General features: G+C 48.5%; 1 protein-coding gene across 1 annotated transcript in view; it reads right to left on the bottom strand.

Annotated features, from left to right (window-relative positions):
• Positions 1-18,271, bottom strand: part of b3gat2 (beta-1,3-glucuronyltransferase 2 (glucuronosyltransferase S)) — a gene marked incomplete at both ends in the record, with an annotated part of 29,322 nt that extends 11,051 nt beyond the window's left edge. The window contains 2 exons of the mRNA XM_079730824.1: positions 46-190; positions 17,672-18,271. Of these exons, the coding sequence (XP_079586950.1) occupies positions 46-190; positions 17,672-18,271 (745 nt within the window). The remainder of the gene's footprint in view (positions 1-45; positions 191-17,671) is intronic.
• Positions 18,272-23,277: the final 5,006 nt, after the last annotated feature.

Below are 23,277 nucleotides of genomic sequence, written 5' to 3'. Positions count from 1 at the left end.
GTGTGAGTGTGTCTGCTGATGCACTTTGAAAGAAGGGAGGCTTACCGGCCATGTCCGTAGCAAAGGGTCGGTCTGGCCTCCATCCTGTGTACCAGCCCACCACCTTCCCCCCAGTCACGATGGGCCGCTCGTAGGCCCGGCCCCCCACGAAGCCCACCGGCCACACAGACACGGCTTTGGTGCCTCGCATCTGAAGAGGAGAAGACGCAGAGAGAGGGCTTTGAATGGTTGTCAAGCATCCCTTTGTCCGGAAGTAGCAATGCTAATTTGGATCCTTTTAACTTACATCTTTGAGACCAATGCAAGATCTTCCTTCGCACCAAAGCCTGGTTGCAAAAGAACTGAGTAAAATACAATTTGCTAATGAACCACGAATGTATGCAAGGATTTGACCCTGATCAGTACCTCTAAAGATTGGTGTATTGGTGAGTTGTCATCACGGTGAGGTATTGTGTGAGTGAGTGAGTTATTGCTATGTTGAGTTAGTGTTGATTCGTTCCAGACCATTTTAAGCAGTAGTCCATTAAGCCATTGCAGTTGTATTAACTTTGTCACAAAAAGCATTCAAAGAGAGAGAACCCAGACTGACCCGTGGCCACAGGTCACATACACTCTCCAACCGAATTCAAGCAACGGTTTCTTTCCTTTTTTTACTCCAATAAAGGCTCTGGTGATGGGAGCAGAACTGAACGGCCCAAATTGCATTAACTCCTGTGTCATTCACTCAGCCAGCATGGCGGACATGAAAAACTTTAATTTCATCTGAGGCTAAACAACTGTGGAAAGCGGAGCTAGGTGACTCTCTGGCGACGGGAACGGAGGGCAGAGCGAGACGGCGACGGGTATAGCTTCCATTTCCACAGTGAATGAATTCTCACAAGGCCGGAAGCGCTGCCATGATGAATGAGAGGGAGACGCAGGGCGGTGGGGGAGAAGAGTGACAGAGAGAGAGGTAGAGAGAGAGGGAGAGAGAGAGAGAGAGAGAGAGAGAGAGAGAGAGAGAGAGAGAGAGAGAAGGGGAGGGAGAGAGATGAGGAACCGCAGTGTGGAAGGATTGTTGAAGACACATTCTTCTTGTTGTATCTGTATTGATTTATATTACACACAGAATTTTGCTGTGTGATTGAAAGCAGGTATTAGTTATGAGTCATCTTTGTGACCCGGGTCGGACCTTTGGGGCAGGAAGTTATTTATGGGGGGAGTCAGGTCGACATTCTTGAAGTCCCAGGTAAGAGTGGGAGCGCTTCAATTCTTTAACTGCATCCTTCAAACCAACAACACACCATTATCACCCTCACTAGAAAAGTAAGTATTAAAAGTAAGGACTTTTTTTTTTATTTGTTCAACTTATGTTACCCGTTTATGACACTAGACAGAAGAAGCATCTTTTTGTTTTTGACCATGGGTCCGAAGGCTTGAACATCTCGTCAGGTGAGTCAGAATGGCGATGTGTCGCCCAACCAACCTCTGTCTACCCGGCACTGTGGTCCTACTTGTAGTCTGAAAGAAATTCTGGCAGGACAAGGATATTGGAGTGTTTATTTGTGAGGGAACCAGACATCTGTATCTATGCCCTGAAGGGCATGAATGTTTCTTACTTTGTACTTTAGCATGAGTATGTGTGTGTGTGTGTTTGTGTGCATTTGTTTTTTTGTGTGCAAATGTTCATGTGTGTGTGCTGTTGTTTGTTTGTGTGTAAATGTTCATGTGTGTATGCACGTCTGTATGCATGTGTGCTTCTGGGTGATGATGCACATTTGTGCGTCAAGCGTATTTTATGGTTTTGTCCATGTATGTGTGCTTGCGGTTTAACTAATGTAGTGTGTAGTGTTTTGTGAGTATGGCGTGTCTGTGTGTGTGTGTGTCTGTCTATCTGACTGTCTGACTATCTTTGGTTGTTTTTGTGTGTGTGCGCGTGGGTGCGTGTGTGCGTTCGTGCGTACCTGCGCATGCACAAACATGCTCGAGTGCCTTTCGGGTTCTAATGGTGCCATTTTGTATAACAGCCCGCTTCTATTTTTTTGTCTGAGCGAGCGTGCCGCGTGTGCGTGCACTAGGGTTAGCATGTCCATGTGAATCCACTTCCCCGTTTCCCCTCCCCCAGCCTGAACCTCATCCATTCAGACAGTGGCTCCACATCCCTCACAGTAACGGCCTGCAGTCAGTTCCCCCCCCCCCCCCCCCCCCCACTGACAGAACAATCCAGCTTCCCCTCATCACCGTGACGCCCCCGTCACAGCAACCATCCCGGGTCCCCCTCGCAGAAGAAGCTTTCCTCCCGCTTTCCTGCTGCAGCAGCGTGTGGACCGCACGCCACATCGGCACTCATCTGAACCTTTCAGACGGGCGGCCGTCGGCATGAGGTTCAACGCTCTGCTGTGCATTGTGTGTTGGTTTGTTTTTGTCTACTCTGTCCCTCTTCTGGATTTATCTGCTGTCCACATACCCACACGTTTCGGTAGCAATGCACTATCCTTTATAGAGTCAGTCTCTGCTCTGTGGTATGTATGGATGCAGGGATGGATGGATGGATGGATGTCAATTATGGCACCAATTGCACTCCTGATCATACGTGGAAGAAGGGATCCCCACTCTGCGCTCCTTCTCAAGATTTCTTCCTTGCTAATTAAGGTTCTTTTTTCTTGCCCTCTGAGGGGCTAGGATCAGGGGGATGTCATAAACATATGGCCTGTTAAGCCCTTTGAGACTGTACCTGTTTTAAAGGGCTTTACAAATAAAATTGAATTGAATTGGAGAGCCTCAGCTAGTCCGTATTTCAAAGAACACTGTGATTAAAGTGATTATGCAAAGATAACTTTGCAATTAAAATATTGCATGCATTCTGGAAATCCATTGGCCTAATTTGGCATACAAAATAGTCTCAATGAATCGTTTGACCTAGTGAAGAACAGAGGAGTTCTATTCAAACCTCCAACCTCATCTTTGTAACTGGACTATGTCGCGATGCTTTACTATACCATCCATTTGCGCTTGCATCTCCATCCACTGTGCATTCTCTAAATTTAGTATGAGCAGGTGACCTGTTCTAAATTATGCATGAGCCGCTTAAATAAACATGAAGTTGACCTCACAACATCGTGGTCCACAGTGGTCTTTGCAGAACAGAGAACATTGTGGTGGGAAAGGGAAGGAATGGAGTCTTTAGACTGGCCCTCTAAGAAGTCATCATCGCCTCTGCCATTATAAACACAGCCTTTAGAGACCAGGGAGAGAGAGAGGAAGAGAGAGAGAGAGAGAGAGAGAGAGAGAGAGAGAGAGAGAGAGAGAGAGAGAGAGAGAGAGAGAGAGAGAGAGAGTTAGAGAGAGCACATCCTTCCTCGTTCTCTCACCAGCCTCCTCTCTGTCCATGTATCTTACAGAGCCCTCTCCACAGTCCTTAATGGCGCCCACTGTATCTGGCGTGTCACTCTGAACCCCCCCCCCCCCCCCCCCCAATCCTGTTTCTCTGTCCCAAAGCCCCCCCTCCCCCTGGCGGGTCGCTTTTCAAAGACCTCCATCTCTCTGGTTCGGAAAAGGAAAAAAAGAAGAACATAAAGGAAAAGCACAGATAAAAAGAGAGAGGGAGACGGGTTGGGGGGGGGGGGGGGGGGGTATTCCTAGTTTCCAGACCTGTTCCTTGAGAGCGATCGTTACTTAGGCTTAGTGGTTTAGACAGAGTTTGACTGCTAATGATTTTTTTCCCCGTGCACGGGCCGAGCACGGCTGGAGCACACGTAAAACTCAGTGCTAGAAACAAGCATGAACACACTCACACACACATACACACATAGACACAAACACATATGCATACACACACAGGCACACACACACACACACACACACACACACACACACACACACACACACACACAGCCTCTGTGTTAATCTCTCTCTCTCTCTCTCTCCGTCTCTCTGTCTCTGTCTCTCTCTCTCTCTCACTCTCTCACACTCTCTCTCTACTAAACAAAGGAAGGATTCACCAGAGTCTATTAATGCCAAAGCTCTGAGTGTGCTGATTCTCTTTGTTGCCTCTTGGTGTGACCTAATTGATCGATGACTACTACAGAGATATGTCACTCCAATCAAGTTGCCAGGGGGCTGTGGGGGGCCGCTAAACTGTGTTTATAGATAATGCAGTTCCTGTCAGCACTTTTAAACAATATTTTCACTGCTCTTTAATTAACGTAATGACTTGCAGTGACGGCTGGCAGAGAGTTGCCCTGTATCTCTCAAACCATCTGCTGACTGAGAGAGATCCCCAGTCCTCTGGCCTGAGAACTCCTGAGGTACTGTAGCTGAGACACACACACACACACACACACACACACACACACACACACACACACACACACACACACACACACACACACACACACACACACACACACACATACATAAGTGTGGGTGTGCAAGCATACATGCCTAACAGCTTTCTCTGCCTTTTCACATTCACTGCACACTAAATACTAATTATGTCGGAACTCACGATGATGAAAAAGCACATTCCTATGTAAAGGATTAGGCTGAGGCAGGGGATGATGATTTGCATTGGAATTAAGGTTGTGGCGTAATTTCCTTGAGGGACTTTCAGGCTGTGGGGATGGTTTTTTTTACATTCTGTTATTAATGCAAAGAATAATCTTTTTTTTCCTAGAAATATCAAAAATATTCAACAAACAATTCCAAGGCCAACTCCTTTCCTTGTCAAAATTCATGTGCTGAGCTGGTGAGGGACAATATTTAAAATATACGACGATCTGCAGTCGGAAAGAGAGAAGAGGATGGAATTTGAAAAAATGGGAAATGCATTTCCCATGTGACTGCAGCTCCGAGCCAAAGACCGCAGATAACTCCTCATTTCAAACTCTTGTGACAAAAAAGTAGCAAGAGAGAATACATTTTCCTGCTGAGGCGGTTGAAGATGGCTTTTATAGCTCCCCAGGGGGGCTTTTGTGAAGATATACAGAACATTTCATGGTTTGATGGATCAAAACTTTATTTCTGTGGAAATTCAACAACAACCGTCATCGCCCACTCAAATCCATTGTTCTTTCATTGGCGTTTGTTAGACTTAACACCGGCTAATATCACAACCCCATGCATCTTCTATCACCGTGTGCAAGACAGTCGTACAGTCCTGTGTGCCATACTATACTTTACAAACTATACTGTACTTTACTATCTATAAAATATCACCAAAACATCTGAATATAATTGTTCTGTATTTAACTGTGCCCTGACTGACAATACACAATGGAGTGATTTCTATGTTCCCATCCAACAAAAAGGGTCAATCACTTGGGGGGTGGAGATGAAATACAATGATGTTTTCAATGATTTTATGTAGGAGTGGTACAGGCGATGTCCCCCCCCCTTCAATATGAGTCTGTGACCCAGAAGGCCTAGTTAGTCTCCCCATCCCCTTTGAAGAACAAAACGCCTCACTCGGATTGCCTTGCCATGACATATCATCTCACTCCGGTGGACAACTTACCATCTCTGTATCCGTTCTTCGCACACACTAAGTTCCAGTGGCTTTTAATAATTCCCAGTGTACCCCCTTTGCCCTCTCGGGGCTGTCCGGGACCTCATTCTCTTCACCGGCTGCTCTGCACGCAGGCTGGTGGGGGCGACTGTACTGTCTGCTTTCACACGCTGCCAGTCCAACTACTACTACTACTACTACTACTACTACTACTACGTGTCACATTGCCTGGCCCCGCTGAGCGTAGCCTCCATCCCCGGGGGGGGGGGGGGGGGGGAGTCGTCGTTGCACTTTAAGACCCCCAAGCTCCACTCCCGCTCTTTATCAAAGCGGATATCTTCATCCGGGGCAGACGCCACCACGCAAGCATAACAAATAATTCATCATGGTGCCTCGCAGAGGAAAGTGATTTCAGGTGCAGCCGAGTGCATGACACCCAGATGCGTTATGACAAATTGCAGTGAGCCACGGCGCAGCAGTCAATAATGCATTCATTATGCATGATAAAACATCAACAAAAACAACAACAAAATACAATGCGAGTGGAAAGATTGGAAAATACAGGGTTGAGCCGCGTCGCGTCAGAGTACTGCACTCTGGGTAATAGGCTGGGGCTCTGGCTACCAGCTATGATTGCCGGTACTTTGGCAGCTTGTGACTGCCGGTACTTTGGCAGGAGGATCTCTCATTTGGATGTACAGTGTGTGGTTGGAGTCGACGCAATGCATTAACACAACACACCCAGGGCTTAGGAGATCAGGAGGCTTAGGAGAAGTGGGCACATTTTACTTGAATTTGGGCCTGTGGAGAAGTCGTTGTTTGGTTTGGTTTGGTTTGGTTTGGTTTGGTTTGAGAGAGAGAGAGAGAGAGAGAGAGAGAGAGAGAGAGAGAGAGAGAGAGAGAGAGAGAGAGAGAGAGAGAGAGAGAGAGAGAGAGAGAGAGAGAGAGAGAGAGAGAGAGAGAGAGAAAGAGAGAGAGAGATGGGGAAAGGGAGAGCGTTAGGGACAGGGAGAGGTGGTCTTCCTCTCAGGAACTCTTTCTCTCTCTGCCTCAGGCCTCCATCCCACACTCTCTGCTACTCCCCCCTCCCCATCCCCATGGGACCCTGGCCAGGAGGTTCAGACCCTGACCCATTTTCTTTTCTAATGGATAGATAGGCATCCTCCGGTCCTCACTGTCATGCAGGGGCAGCCAGGGCTGCCTCTACACATAGAGGCTGCCCTGCCTCTACACAGAGAGGCTGCCCTGCCTCTACACAGAGAGCTGCCTTTACACATAGAGGCTGCCCTGCCTCTACACAGAGAGCTGCCTCTACACAGAGAGGCTGCCCTGCCTCTACACAGAGAGCTGCCTCTACACAGAGAGGCTGCCCTGCCTCTACACAGAGAGCTGCCTCTACACAGAGAGCTGCCTCTACACAGAGAAGCTGCCCTGCCTCTACACAGAGAGGCTGCCCTGCCTCTACACAGAGAGCTGCCTCTACACAGAGAGGCTGCCCTGCCTCTACACAGAGAGCTGCCTCTACACAGAGAGCTGCCTCTACACAGAGAAGCTGCCCTGCCTCTACACAGAGAGGCTGCCCTGCCTCTACACAGAGAGCTGCCTCTACACAGAGAGGCTGCCCTGCCTCTACACAGAGAGCTGCCTCTACACAGAGAGGCTGCCCTGCCTCTACACAGAGAGCTGCCTCTACACAGAGAGCTGCCTCTACACAGAGAGCTGCCTCTACACAGAGAGGCTGCCCTGCCTCTACACAGAGAGCTGCCTCTACACAGAGAGGCTGCCTCTACACAGAGAGCTGCCTCTACACAGAGAGGCTGCCCTGCCTCTACACAGAGAGCTGCCTCTACACAGAGAGGCTGCCCTGCCTCTACACAGAGAGCTGCCTCTACACAGAGAGCTGCCTCTACACAGAGAGCTGCCTCTACACAGAGAGGCTGCCCTGCCTCTACATAGAGAGCTGCCTCTACATGGATTGCTCACTCTACACAGAGAGGAGGCCCTACACAGAGAGGCGGCCCTGCCTCTACACAGAGAGGTAGGCACCATTGTGTGGGAGAGGCCCCGTTGGCCACGAGTCCAGGCATGGGATTTAAATCAGGCTGTGCTTCTATCTGTGTCTTATTAATATGCACGACGGTGGCAAATCGAGGGAAACGGGGAGCAGGCTAATGAAAGGCAGGAAAATGAATGAATCAAATTAGCACAAGGAGATATAGGAGTATAGGAGGGGGAGGGAAGGGGGAGGGGCATGTGCAATGTAGGGTAAACGGGTTGTGAAATGATGATGCAATAGGCATATTCATGCAGGTGGGCTGTGAGGATATATAAACGCATGCAAAGTGTTCACGTTTTGTTTATTCTTTTACACAAATTTCAGAAATCTACGCTCACCTTTGCACACAGACAAACACGCACACACTCTCTCTCTCTCACACACACAAACAAACACACACCCAGACACTCAGAAACACACACTCCATTTGTGAGCTCACATTAACCCCGCGAGGCCAGAGTACAAGATGTAATCTTGAAGAAGGATGGCCGAGATAGAGAGAAATAACAACTGTGCGCATGTGTGTTTGTGTGTCTGTGTTCATGCTTGTGTGCATGTGTGTGAGCCTGTGCACGCAGGTCTATGTGCGAGAGCGAGAAAGATGAGGGCAAGGAAAGGAAAGGGCCAGGAGGTCAGAGCAGAGGCCAACAAGGTGCAGAGCTAGCATGAAGCCAGTGCCTCCACGCGGTTATTCACTCTGGAGCCGGAGCAGGAGATCGATGGGAGAAGATCCCAAGGAGAGGAGCGGGGAGGGGGGAGAGGGAGAGGAGAGGAGAGGCAAGTGGGGACAAGAGGAGAGAGGAGAAGGAGAGAGTGGTGGAAAGAAGTGGAGAGGGGATGCAATGAGAGGAGAGTAGTGAGGAAAGGAGAAGGGGAGAGTGGGGAGGAGGGGAGAGGGGGAGAGTGATGGGAAGAAGGGAAGAGGGGTTGCGAGGAGAGGAGATTGGCTAGGCGAGGAGAGGAAAGCGGGGACAAGAGGAGAGGGGAGAGGGGGAGAGTGGTGGGAAGAAGAGAGTAGAGTGGAGAGGAGAAAAGATTAGGGGAAAGTGGAGAGGAGAGTGGGGAGGAGAGGAGAGGAGAGATGAGAGGAGAGGAGAGGAGAGGAGAGGAGAGGAGAGGAGAGTGGGGAGGAGAGGAGAGGAGAGGAGAGTGGGGAGGAGAGGAGAAGAGATGAGAGGAGAGGAGAGTGGGGAGGAGAGGAGATGAGAGGAGAGGAGAGTGGGGAGGAAAGGAGAGAGGGGGGAGAGTGGGGTGGAGAGGAGATGAGAGGAGAGGAGAATGGGGAGGAAAGGAGAGAGGGGGGAGAGTGGGGTGGAGAGGAGATGAGAGGAGAGGAGAGTGGCGAGGAGGGGGTGGAGGAGAGGTGTGAAGGAGAGTTGGCAAGGCGAGGGGAGCGGAGCAGAGGGGAGGGGAGGATAAGAGAGGAAAGGAGAGCAGGGATGATGCGAGGGACGACGAGGCGAGGGGAAGAGATGAGAGGAGACAGGCCGAGAGGAAAGGAGACGAGTGGCAATGAGAGGAGACGAGACGAGAGGAGAGGAGAGGATACAAGAGGGGCAGAGAGGAGACGAGCAGTCCGGGGCTGAGCAGTCACAGTGGGGTTCCATTTGAGTCACTGAAGTCTGTGCATTCGATGGAGGGGCATTTCTTTAGATTGGAAGGTGTTATGTATGTGGTATACCCACATAATGAAGGAACTACTTTTTGTTGTATGCGTTGCCTGTTCTATGTGTGCGCATTGATTAATGTTCCCAGTTATGTAGATCCAGTAAAAACTATGTTGACTACAACTCCTGGTCTAGACATCCTTATTACGTTATAATTATGAAGTAATACATAACAATTGGCGACGAGAATCGTGTTGTATCCCCGCGGTGCAATGCTCCATAAGACAGGTTGAATGTGTCTTTGATGGCCGTCAGGATCACGTTGTTTACCCAACCGCATGGCGGCTGCGTTTATGGAAACGCTACGGAGTATCCTACGGAAGAAGTGACCGGATAAAAGTTTCACAGTGAGTGAAGAGCAACGAAACAAGTGAAAATGAATATTGGACGGATGGATTGTTTTGACAGTACTGTAGAAGATTGGTCGGCTTATGTGGAAAGACTTGAACAATACTGTGTGGCAAATGACGTGGAGGAGGAGAAGAAGGTTGCGGTGCTTTTGAGTCTGATGGGAGCTAAGACATACAATTTGCTACGTAACCTCACAATACCGGATAAGCCGTCTGAGAAAACGTTCCAACAGAATGTGGATTTGCTAAAATGCCACTTGAATCCGAAGCCACTAGTCATAGCCGAACGTTTCCGATTCCATAAGAGAGATCAGTTAAAGATGGAGTCTATAGCTGAATATATGGCGGAGCTGCGGAGATTGGCTGAACATTGTGACTTCGGGGCGGGACTTTTGGATGCACTCAGAGACAGGCTCGTATGCGGATTGGACAATGACAATACACAGAAAAGACTTTTGACGAAGAGAGATCTAACACTGGATATGGCATATGACATCGCCGTTTCAATGGAAACTGTTGCAAAAGACGCAATTCAATTGCAAACGAAAAATATGGGAGAATGCTCTGTGAATAAATTTCACACTAAACCAAAGGACAGAACACAGTCATGTTTTCGGTGTGGGAAAAATTCACATGACCCAACTGAGTGCTGGTTCAAAGATAAAGACTGTAGACAGTGCAACAAACATCAGGTCAGTGAAACTGATTCAACTGATTCAAATGCAGATTTGTCATGTCTGAAAATTCATTCTCTTAAAGAGACAGATCGTAACATCATATGGGTGACACCTGAGGTAGAGGGAGTGAAATTAAAGATGGAGTTGGATACAGGATCTGCCCTCTCAATCATCTCCCACAAAGATTATGTGAGTACATTTCCAAAGGTGAAACTGAAACCAACCTCAGTAATGCTGAAAACATACACAGGGGAGAAAATCTCTCCTATGGGAAAATTGAAAGTTAAAGTGAAACATGGGAAGGACAAGCAAAAGTTGGAGTTGTATGTGCTGCAGAGTGAGGGTGTCCCTTTATTTGGACGTGAATGGATGAGAAGCATTCATCTCAACTGGCAGTCAATAAAGGCAATACAGATCACCTCAAAGGAAAACAGAAGCACTACAGATGAAAGACTAAAACGGATACTGACACAGTCTGCACAGGTTTTCCAAGATGGAATAGGCACCCTGAAGCACCTGAAAGCACAGGTTGTTCTCGAAGAAAATGCAACACCAAAATTCCACAAGGCTCGTCCTGTGCCCTACGCCATTCGCCCAAAGATGGAGGCGGAACTACAGCACTTGGAGGATCAAGGTATTCTTTTCAGTCGACTGGTGTGAATGGGCAACACCAATTGTGCCCGTGGTCAAGAAGACTGGTGCTGTACGAATCTGCGGTGACTTCAAGGTCACAGTGAATCCTGTCCTGCATGCAGACCAGTATCCCCTCCCACGCATTGATGATATATTTGCGTCCCTGGCAGGTGGAGAGCGTTTCTCAAAGATAGACCTTGCTCAGGCATACTTACAGATGGAAATGGAGGAGTCTTCACGAAAGTATCTGACGATAAATACCACAAAAGGCCTTTACCAATACAACAGATTGGTCTTTGGTATATCTAGTGCCCCAGCGATATGGCAACGCGCCATGGACCAAGTACTCCAAGGGATATCGGGAACCCAATGCTATCTGGATGACATCATTGTCACGGGAGTTGATGATGAGACACACTTGACAAACCTACAAAGAGTTCTGTTGAGATTGGAGGAGTATGGATTGAGGGCCAACAAGGACAAATGTGAGTTCTTCAAAGACTCAATTGAGTATTGTGGTCACATCATTGACAGACATGGACTCCACAAATCTCAGGACAAAATCGATGCTGTTCTGAGAGCACCAAAGCCGGAGAATGTGAGCCAGATGCGCTCATTCTTGGGCCTCATCAATTACTACCACAAATTTCTGCCAAACCTCTCCACTGTGTTGCACCCTCTACACGGTTTGCTACAATTGGGCAAGAAATGGAAGTGGTCCAAAGACTGTGAACGAGCGTTTAAGACTGCTAAACAGCTCATCACATCGGAGGAGGTCTTGACACACTTTGACCCCAGTCTCCCTCTGCGCCTTGCCTGCGATGCTTCCCCGTATGGTATCGGCGCTTTGCTCTCACACAGAATGACTGATGGGACGGAGCGGCCCATCGCTTTTGCATCAAGATCTCTAAACGCTGCAGAATGCAACTATGCCCAAATTGACAGAGAAGGCTTGAGTTTAGTATGGGGGGGTGAAGAAGTTTAACCAATATCTATACGGAAAGCATTTCACATTGATCACGGACCATCAACCCCTTGTGTCGATATTTAACCCTCGAAAGTGTGTTCCAGCAATGGCAGCGGCACGCTTGCAACGATGGGCTCTGTTTCTAGGTGCTCACACCTACACCATTGAATTTAAAGGAACAAAAGAGCACGGAAACGCGGATGGACTCTCACGCCTCCCACACGAGCCACACCCGGTGGGGAACATGACTGATCCAGCTGACGCGTTCCACTTGACCCAACTGGAATCACTTCCGGTCACAAGAGCTCAGATACAAAAGGAAACCAACAGAGATCCCTCAGTATCCAAGGTATATGAGTTGACGTTGAATGGATGGCCAACTCATGGCTACCCCCTGCTACCTGAGTACTCCACCCGTCGTGACCAGCTATCAGTGTGTCAAGGCTGTGTCATGTGGGGCTCACGTGTCATTGTGCCACCCAAGCTGCGTTCAAGAGTGCTGGAGTCACTGCACGAAGGGCATCTCGGTGTAGTAAAGATGAAAAGCCTTGCTAGAAGCTACGTCTGGTGGCCTGGCATAGACAGCCAAATTGAAAACCTCGCTAAGACCTGCAGTGGGTGCCAGCAGATACAGCGCCAGCCCCAGACAGCACCCCTCCACTCATGGGAGTGGCCCACTACTCCATGGCAACGTATTCACATTGACTATGCAGGACCCTTTATGGATCGGATGTTCCTCATTGTGATGGATGCCCACTCAAAGTGGCCCGAAGTCTTCACAGTGAAACAGGCCACATCTGCTCAAACTGTGGACATGCTGCGAACACTCTTCTCACGCACGGGTTTGCCTCAACAACTGGTGAGTGACAATGCAAGCGTATTCACTGGGGAGGAGTTCCAGAAGTTCATCAGGAAGAATGGTGTCAAGCACATTACCTCAGCTCCTCACCATCCTGCAACAAATGGATTAGCGGAGCGTTTTGTACAGTATTTCAAACAGTCGATGAAAGCAAGTGGGAAGGAGGGAACGTTGTTACCACAAAAAGTGGCAAACTTCCTGCTGGCTTATCGAAACACAGCACACACTACAACGGGACAGACACCAGCGATGCTGTTCATGGGCAGGAACCTGAGATCGCGTTTGGATTTGCTAAAGCCAGACATTCGCAAACATGTACTGGAAAAACAGTGTACAAGTGGACAAACACGAAAACAACTGAGAACCTTCAGTGTGAGACACCAAGTGCTTGCCAGAGACTATAGAGGTAAAAAACAGAAATGGCAGCTGGGGGAGATTCTGTCACAGACCGGACCACTGACGTACACCGTGCGTGTAGGGCCTGACATGGTCTGGCGCAGGCATGTTGACCAGCTACTGGAGGCAACGGCTTGCAGTACCATGGCTAAGGATTCAATAACACGTGAAGACTCGGAGGAGGTTGCTTCAACAGCACCAGAGGACTTTGATGATGACATTGAATCCACAGGGGCTGCTGAACGCCAACCAAGTTCCACTGGTTCTCCACCCAGGCGTTACCCTGAGAGAAATCGCAGAGCACCTCAGAGACTTGATTTGTAGTCATGACTGACTACCACCCCTTTGTTGTTGTTGTAATCAAGTGATGTTTGTTTGAAGATTGATTAAGTGTCTTATTTCTGTTATAGTTATAGTTATCTAACACAGTACTTACCTTCTGATGTTTACAGGTTAGGTCAAAGCTGGAAGGGAGGAATTGTTATGTATGTGGTATACCCACATAATGAAGGAACTACTTTTTGTTGTATGCGTTGCCTGTTCTATGTGTGCACATTGATTAATGTTCCCAGTTATGTAGATCCAGTAAAAACTATGTTGACTACAACTCCTGGTCTAGACATCCTTATTACGTTATAATTATGAAGTAATACATAACAGAAGGGCACATAGTAAACAGCGTGGCCATTGTGTTGTTGTGTTCCTGGAAGGAAAACTAAGGTCTGCCGTTTCCTTTCCTGGAGGTAATTATCGATAAAAAATGTTTTTGTTTTTTCAGGATCAACTTTGCTGCAGTTTAACCTGAGAACACAATGGGGAGGGGGAGAGAGGGGAGGAGGAGAAGGGGAGAGAGGGGAGGAGGGGAGGGGGAGAGAGGGGAGGAGGAGAGGGGGAGAGAGGGGAGGAAGGGAGGAGGAGAGGGGGGAGGAGGAGAGGGGGAGAGAGGGGAGGAGGGGAGGGGGAGAGAGGGGAGGAGGGGAGAGCAGAGGAGTGTAATTGAGAGAGGAGGAGACGGAGCAGTCCCACAGAACGAAATAATAGCGATTTTAGGCGAGATGCCGTATCGGATTCCCCGACGCTCTAGTGTTGTCTTTTTCTGGTATTAAGGGCTTCATTAAAAGGAAAGTGATCACATTTATTGAGGTTATTAGAGACTGATTGAATTAGAGAATGAACGCGCCCACTTGCTTGGTCATCATCAGTGTTTTGCAAATGTTCGGGCTGCTGCGAGTCAATTAGAAGGAAATAAGACATCGCCAGCTCGATAACGACACTATTCTCTTTCAGACGTTGTGAGACGCCCCCCCCCCACACCTCCCTCCCCCTCACACACCTCCCTCCCCACACTCTCTGTCGCGTCAATGTGTAATTATGCTAATGAGGCCTACTGTGCTACTTCTGTTTTTTTCCTCTGTTTCACAGTGTTCTCACTCTCTCTGTCTCTCATCTCCCTGAGTTCTCTTTGGGCCGAATCATCATGTTAGTGGTGTTTGTGCAGTGACTTACCACTGCTCTTGGTTTGAACGACGACGGGTGTCAGGCTGCACGCCTTTACATGCAGATCGCTGCTGAACCACTGAGACGTGTCAATCCAGCGGTGGGGAGCATTATTGGGGGGAAATTCTCTTTTTTTTCGTACAAAGAGAAACATCCAAGCACATAATGTATATAATGTACATATACTGCATAGACATGACATAAAGGCACGCTCATTAGAATCAAACCGTTCCCTGTTGGCTGCCAGGGGCGACCTGAGGCAGAACGTGTTGCCTGCATAATAAACTGCAGACCCCAGATTAATGGGCATGACAGACTCTGTGACGGGCCGCACTGTGTGTGTGTGTGTGTGTGTGTGTGTGTGTGTGTGTGTGTGTGTGAGTCAGAGAATGAGTGATTGAGTGTGAGTGTGTTTGAGTTTGTGTGTGTGTGTGTGTGTGTGTGTGTGTGTATGTGTGTGTGTGCGTGTGTGCATGTGTGCATGTGCTTTCTATTCAACATGGCTTCTCTGTGATGGGCCGTACTGTGTGTGTTAGTGTGTGTGTGTGTCTGTGTGTGTGTGTGTGTGTGTGTGTGTGTGTGTTTATGTGTATGTGTGTGTGCGTGTGTGCCTTCTATTCAACATGGCTTCTCTGTGATGGGCCGTACTGTGTGTGTTAGTGTGTGTGTGTGTGTGTGTCTGTGTGTGTGTGTGTGTGTGTGCTTATGTGTATGTGTGTGTGCGTGTGTGCCTTCTATTCAACATGGCTTCATCGTCATTGTCTGCCCAATAAAAAAAAGGGCGATTTCGTTTTGTGGTGTTGTTGTGTTGTTTATGCTGGAGGCTTGTTAAACGTTGGCTACCTGGGCCATGTTTATTTCATGAGGGGCGACAGGACCGGTGCTGCCGCCTCGAGACGCGGCCCATTACTCTGCAGGCGGGAACCCGCCGCTCCCTGTACCTCCGCTGTCAATCAAACCTGTCCGCGAGCCAGGGAGACTCAATGTAATATCCATGCCTAAGTATGTGCATGAGTCCGGGCGCGCGTCTTCGCACCGTACCACCGTGACAACCTATTCCATTTACCGAGGGGGAGGGGGGGGGGGGGGGGAACCTCCATCTAACTATCAATTATAAAAAGTGTACCGCAGCAGAAGCAATGGGACGGTCCCTGTCTGTCAGCGCGGCCCGCCCGCCCACACGGAGGGCTCCCATCACCGCTGCCGTCTCCTCTGGCAGCTTATTTTCTACCGGTGTGGCAGGTTATTATGGGGGCTGTCTAATGATGGAGGCTGGGTGCTATCAGCTGATCAAAGGGTTGGTGGGTGGTGGGGGGCGGGGCGGGGGCGTGAAGTCCTCTGAGACGCAAAATGTCTGCGCTGGCTGGAACGGGTATGCGCAAACGCACCTGCCACTGATGCTCATTACCGTGATGGTTCTTCCTGTTCTGATGAGCGCTCTGATATAATGTATAATGTTCCTTAAAAAAAAAAAATAGAGATATATATTTTTTTTACCTGCCAATTTTCTAGCCTTTTATTTACATGCACTGCTCCTGTCGGAGCTGTTATGACGCGTGTGTCAACGTGTATTATGTCAAGAGTTCTAAAACTGATGTTTTGTTGTGTTGTGTGAGGCATAAGGGGCAATGTAGGTTGTAGTAATTCACTTTTTTCTCCCTTCTTCCGTTTTCGTCTCCCTGAAGGAACACCAGGGCTTTTTGAGCGGATACACACACACCCGTGCGGGTGTGTGTGTATCCGTTCTAAGAGCCCTGCTTTTCAGCTCTCGCTGTGGAGCTAAGAGCTGACCTTACTGGACCTCACTGGACCTATAGGACCTCACTGGACCTTTAGGACCTCACTGGACCTCACTTGACCTATAGGACCTCACTGGACCTATAGGACCTCACTGGACCTCACTGGACCTATAGGACCTCACTGAACCTCACTGGACCTATAGGACCTCACTGGACCTATAGGACCTCTCTGGACCTATAGGACCTCAGTGGACCTACAGGACCTCACTGGACCTATAGGACCTCACTGGACCTCACTGGACCTATAGGACCTCACTGGACCTATAGGACCTCACTGGACCTATAGGACCTCACTGGACCTACAGGACCATGTCCTCCTCAACACACACATGCACACAGACACACACACAGGCAAGCATGCACGCACACAGGCCAACACACACAAAGACACAGAGGGACACACATGCCTACACACACACACAGGCATGTATGCATACACACACACATACACACACGTGTGCATCCATGCCATAAGCAAATACAAAGGTGGGTTTAACTGCACGACCTCGCCACACAAAGACAATAATACGTACACACGCGTATGTTTGCTCAAAAACACAAACACACACACGCACGCACATACACAAACAGCCACACACACACACACACACACACACACACGCACACACACACACACACACACACACAATACAACAATGATGTGCTTTTCACGTTCTCGGTCATTGCATGCAGAGATGAAGGAGTAGGGATAGGGAGGGTGTTTATGGGACACAGTGTGGACATACAGCCACACGCCCCGGGCTGATTAGTTACACAATACCTAATCACCGGGAGAGAAGGTCACCACAGCAGGTGATGTTCTAACGGCGCATCGCGTCACCATTACCATCTATCTTTTTTTTTTTTCTCACTCCACCTTATTCTGCCATTGGCTCCCACGGCCATCTCCATTCTCCTCACTCATTCTCTCACTCACTCACTCCCTCACTCACTCTCTCACTTATTCGCTCACTCACTCCATGTAATTGTGATGCATAGAAAATAAAAAAAATCCCGTTGACTTGGCTCACTCGCTCGTAGCTCGGCTTGTCTCATAATATGAATTTATACAAAGGCTGCATAATGCTGGATTACAACCACGTCGCCCTTTGTAGTAGAATCAGGGACTAGAATAAAACATAAGAAAACGTTTTATTTTGTTTCTCCAGAAAGGTGACTGGAAAACACGTGTAACGAATAGGTCTACACTCACTTCACTTTAGGTTACAGCCTATGGTGGAATGAACGGCTAAGTGATGAACAGAGGAGAAACAAAATGTCCCACCTCTTCGAAGAGTTCTAAACTGTAGGTGTTATCGTCATCCGCGAAGAACACCACTCCCGCGTCCCGGCGGGTCCGGTGCTGCCTCAGCCACGCGAGCGCCGCGTTCCTCTGCTCGGTCGCGCGCGGCATCCCGGTCCTCTTGAACCGGCGGGGCGTGAAGACGTTCAGATGCGTGTACGGGACACCGGAACGGGCGAGGAAGCGCGCCACCATGTCCGTGCGCGTTGTCGAGTCCTCCACTACTATCCAGTGGAAGCTGGGCACCTGGCGGAAGGCGTTGGTCAAGCGGGTGAGCTCCGCTTTCTGCACGGGACGGGTGTAGGTGGGGGTGATGGCGTAGATGAAGGAACGGTTGACCCCGGCCGGTGCACCGGGGCGGGCGGTCCGCTGCTGCTGGGTCCTCCCCGCTCGGGCCACGGCCGGAGTGCGTGACGTCCTTTTTGTATCGACATCGATCATGATGATGACGATGAGAACCCAGGGCAGGAGGATGAAGAAACGGCTGAAAAGGACCGATTTCATGACGGGGAAGTTGACAGTTGGCGACACGACCGGCAGCACGCACCTCTCGCTCACTGACCGTGAACGAGGAATGACCATTTAGTCCTCAGCACCACGACCCCAACCAGCTCCTTCTCTTGTTTTAAGAATCCATGTTGACATACAAACCTGGGTATCCCTCCATCAGAAAGACCTCAAATCAAACTCACATTCCGCGTAAAAGGCGTCTCTTTCTTATTGTAACCATCCGTCACGTAGCTCCCCCGTCCCGGTGGGACCGTTTTCTTTTTGGTTCTTACCACTCCGGTGGCTCCGCTCTAGGAACCGACCAAAAGTCTATTCCTGCGCAGAAAGCTCACACACACCATCCATACTTTGTATACTATTTAGGAGACGCCTCGGCTCCGAGTCAGAGGCTACAACGCGCGCCCCGCGGAGAGCCATCACGGAGAAATACGCCACTTTTGGAGTCGCTGTGCGCGGCCAATGAGCTCAGAGGCAGGTGCAGCGCAACATAAAGGGAGGAGGACAGTGATGAAGGCTATTGAGAGCTGGTGGAGAGAGGGAGAGCTATATGGAGATGGGGGGGGGGGGGGGGGGGGGGGGGGGGGGGCAAAGAGAGAGAGAAAGAGAAAGAGAGAGAGACTGACAGAGAGAGTCTAACTGTGTAAGAGAGAGGGATGGAGAGAAAGAGTGTGTTTGTGTGTGTGTGTGTGTGTGTGTGAGAGAGAGCGAGTGAGAGACAGAGAGAGTGTGTGTGTGTGGTTTTTGTGGGAGAGAGATGGAGAGAGACTCAGCAATAGGGGAGGGTGGTGAGAAGAGAGAGCGGCTTTGTTATGGTGTGTGCGAAATGCATCCATCTCCACCGAGGACCCAGCTTAGAGCGAGGGAGAGAAAGAGATAAAGTGTGTGAGAGAGAGAGAGAGAAAAAAACGTTAAAAATCGATATCTACTTGGTTTGCTTGTGTCTTTCAGTAATAATAGTACTTAATAATATTAATATTATTAATAATTATTATCATGATAATGAGAGGGTCAACGATAGCTTTATTAGAGTCAAACAAAAAGCGTATGGGTCATTGTGAAACTAAGCTGAGGACTCTTTCTCTTTCGAGGTGGGTAAACTGAAGATGTGTAGGATGCCCTGTGTGGTAGCAGAGACCATGACACGAGACGGGTTATCGAGCTCATTAGACTAAACCCCCTATTCATGTCTGAATCAATCTCACGCCGTCTGAATTGGTTTAGAAACCAAGTAATGGGCTTATTCAATCATGGATCTTTTTTAAGTCACTGATATGTAGGCGGCAGGCCTTTGGAGAAGGGCTCCATTTCAAAATTATAATGTCAAGCTTTATCGGCTCGGATTGCATGTCCCCCCCCCCCCACTCTCCTCCCGTCCCCCCCGTCCCCCCCCATCTGCTCCCCCCTGTGATAAAGGACTCGAGACGACTCCGAGATAAGAAGACGGAGTCTAGGCAGATCTAGTAGGCAGATATGATTTGACGTTAATAGCCTTCATTTGTTGATATGTTGATGTGCTGGGTGTGATTGTGTGTATGTGCGTGTGTGTGTGTGTGTGTGTGTGTGTGTGTGTGTATGTGTGTGTGTTGCAGTTTGGCTTTGTCTATTCTTTCCTGCGGACTAGATTGAACGATACAGCTGATTACAAACTGATCTCTCCTGCCTCCCCTTGTCAGAATATACATATATATATATATATATATATACATATATATATATATATATGTACCCTTGTGCAGTATTATAATTGTTTTTTTGTGTTCTGCTACAAACAGGATGCTGTCTGTTTGCATTGAAATCAGTATTCAATGCGAGCACAAGGTTGCATATGTGTTGATTGGAAACCGGTAATTGCCAGACTTGTATTATCTACGACATGGTGGAATATGTTCACACTGCGGCAGCGCACCTCCAGCGCTGCTTGCTTTTAAGTCTAGTTAGAGAAAGAAAGGGTTCTTCATTACACTTGAAAGCCTTCCACCACCTCCCATGGCCATGGAATCTGTTTTTAAAGGTCTGGAAACAGACGTAAAATATGGTTTGAATTATTAAAGAATGGTCTGAAAACCTTCTAGTTTCAGACTTAATTTGAGCTGCAATATAGCGCAACATCAACAACTGCCGGCTTTTAAGACAAGAAAACACAGCGAGGTTGCCTCGGCAGAATTGCTTGGTTGACGTGAGTATATTGGTTGGTTGAATTCCAGCACCAGAATACATTGTGAGCCTTCACAAAACCTTCTCAAGCACCACACAAACCATTTCCCCATAGGAGACTGCAGGCTTTCTCTTTTTGTGCCTCTGATTCATGCAGGGGCAGAACGTCTGTTGCAGTCCTTCTAACAAAAAAAAAACACTCCAAAATAACTGGATGAAGTCTATTTTCATTGAAAGGAAAACATAAAACGGGCTCCAGTGTCTAGATTCAGCAGTGAGCATGCATGTTTCCATGTGTCACGGCATTAAGGGCCTGAAGGTGGCCCGTCTGTTGTGATAAAGTGTCAGTCATCAAGCGTTTGCCTGATTGGGTTAGAAGTCAGGGAGGGAGACAACTGCAAAGTGACACATACGGGCATTGGGCTGTCCAGAGGTTGTTCCTGCCCTGGTCAACACTGTGGCATTATGGGGGTTGTATTCATTCTGAGGGATACTGACCGCCAACACACTATATATTGCACATACATGAAGGAAGCAACCAATAGCTATATACTTAAGAATGTAGACACAGATATATTCATCCGCTCCTGACACAGGCGGAGCGGCTGAGGCTTTCTCACGATGAGCAGAGAGAAGAGAAGAAAGAAAATGTGTGCGTTTGTGTGGAGCTGGGCTTGTGTGAGCAAGTGATTTTTTTGTGTGTGTGTGTGTGTGTGTGTGTGTGTGTGTGTGTGTGTGGGCTTGAATGTATGCGTATATGTAGCTGTGTTTATGTGAGTATGCATGGTTATTTTGTGTGTGTGTTTGTGTGTGTATGTGTGTATGTGCATGATTTTGTGTAGCTGTGTCTATGTGAGCATGCATACTTGTTTTGTGTTTTTTGTGTGTGCATATGTGTTCATGTTTACATGTGTGTGTGTGTGCCTGTGTTTGTGTGTGTGTGTGTGTGTGTGTGTGTGTGTGTGTGTGTGTGTGTGTGTTTGCATATGTGTGCTTGTGTGTATCTGTGCGTTTGTACACAGCCAATACCAAATAGGAAGAAGTGCTTTAACCCTGAGGGCACCTTCCTGACTCGCCTTTCAATGCAGCACAACAGTCAGAGAGATGAAGGGCAGAGCACAGAGATGGAGGACAGAGAGACGGAGGACAGAGGGACGGAGGACAGAGAGACGAAGGACAGGGAGACAGAGGACAGAGCAGGGAGACAGAGGACAGAGAGACGGAGGACAGAGGGACGGAGGACAGAGGGACAGAGAGCAGAGAGACGGAGGAAAGAGAGATGGAGGACAGAGAGACGGAGGACAGAGGGATGGAGGACAGAGAGTTTGAGGACAGAGAGACAGAGAGACGGAGGACAGAGAGACAGAGACAGAGGGACGGAGGACAGAGAGACAGAGGGGAGAGAGCTGAGGGCAGAGCGACTGAGGGCATAGGGAATGAGGGGAGCGGCAAGGAGAGGAGCAGCGACACCAATATAGTCAATCCATCCATTAATAATAACGCAATCCAAACCGATACTTGAATTGACACAAATAAACAAAGGGCAAACATACGGTACAGAATAGCAAAATAAAACCCAAACTCTCATGATGAAAAGAGTATGGTAAAGCGAGAAACTATGATGTTTTGGAGTTCAAATGGAAAGAGAGATTCTTGCACGAGCCGGCACCCGCTACAGTATTCCATCAACCAACTAACAGGAGTGTCACCTTTGACATGCACATATATCAAATCGCCCCCACCCACCCCACCCTTCCCCACCTCACCAAACCGCCCATCACTCCGTTCTACAAATGCAATTATATGATAATCCAAAGTTCAATTCAATTCGGCAATTTGAATCCGCTTGACAAAACGGTGACCAGATCTAAATGCATTTGTCAACACTATTAGCATAGAAATGACTCACTGTCTGAGTTTGGAGGGTCAGTTTGGCTTTGAGGGCTGGGCGTTGGATGTCATCCACAGTAAGGGATAGAGCGAGACGGAAAGAGAGAGCCCACGGTGCCAGATGAGCTATTTGTTGGAGAGAGTACACTTAACTTCTCCATGGCTCCTTTTGGTTCGCAGTCATGTTGTGTCTGCTGCACCAGTAATCACGTTTTTGCAATGTGTTTGGAACAATCAATTGAGAAGAACTGCTGGAGATAAGGTTGCACAGTCGCTATGGAAGCGCAATAGAATTTGCCCAAGCCCTGGGTCCATCATCACTCTCAGAAATACAGCATTTTTTAACAACTGGTGAACTACTAGTCTTTCTTCAGAGCAGCACTTGATACCGAGACCTGTTGGCACCGTGTTGTGAGGCAGAATTGGATTCGGCCGTAATGACAAGCCTCGTCGGAGAACTCAACATGTCTACATTTGAGACGTTTTGACTGCAGTTTTTAACAAGTACGTTTGAGAGGAGAAAAACCTGGTTAAAATCGACCTCATAGTGTTTTAATGGACCATAACCCGCTAGGCACAGAGCTGCCGGCAGATTGAGTTCACTCGCTGCCTCGGTAATCAGAGGCTTATTGGAAATTATTGGAATTTTTGAACAGAGTAATACACTTATTTTAGGCGTCCGATTGCACCAAACTGACTGGATGAAAATGGAAGGGTGGGCGAGGAGGTGGGGGGGAGGGGGATTTATCAGGGTCAATCAATCTGCCCTTCTGCCTTCGTCTGCACCGCCTTTATTCTCTCATTTGGTCTTCCTCCACTCTTTATTTCTTCACTTTCTTTATTTCTTTGCCAATCTGTCACATTTTCTTTGTTAATCCTTTTCTTCCCCCTCCTGCCTCTTACACTGAAATAGTCTGAGGCTGTTTGCGTTCCAAGAGAGCAAAATGTCAGAGCAATTTGAACCACACACATATATGCATGCACACACACACACACACACACACACACACACACACACACACACACACACACAC

Source organism: Pollachius pollachius (genome assembly GCF_949987615.1).
Source record: "Pollachius pollachius genome assembly, chromosome: 2".
Lineage (NCBI taxonomy): Eukaryota > Metazoa > Chordata > Actinopteri > Gadiformes > Gadidae > Pollachius > Pollachius pollachius.
This window is presented reverse-complemented; position numbering and strand designations above follow the sequence as displayed.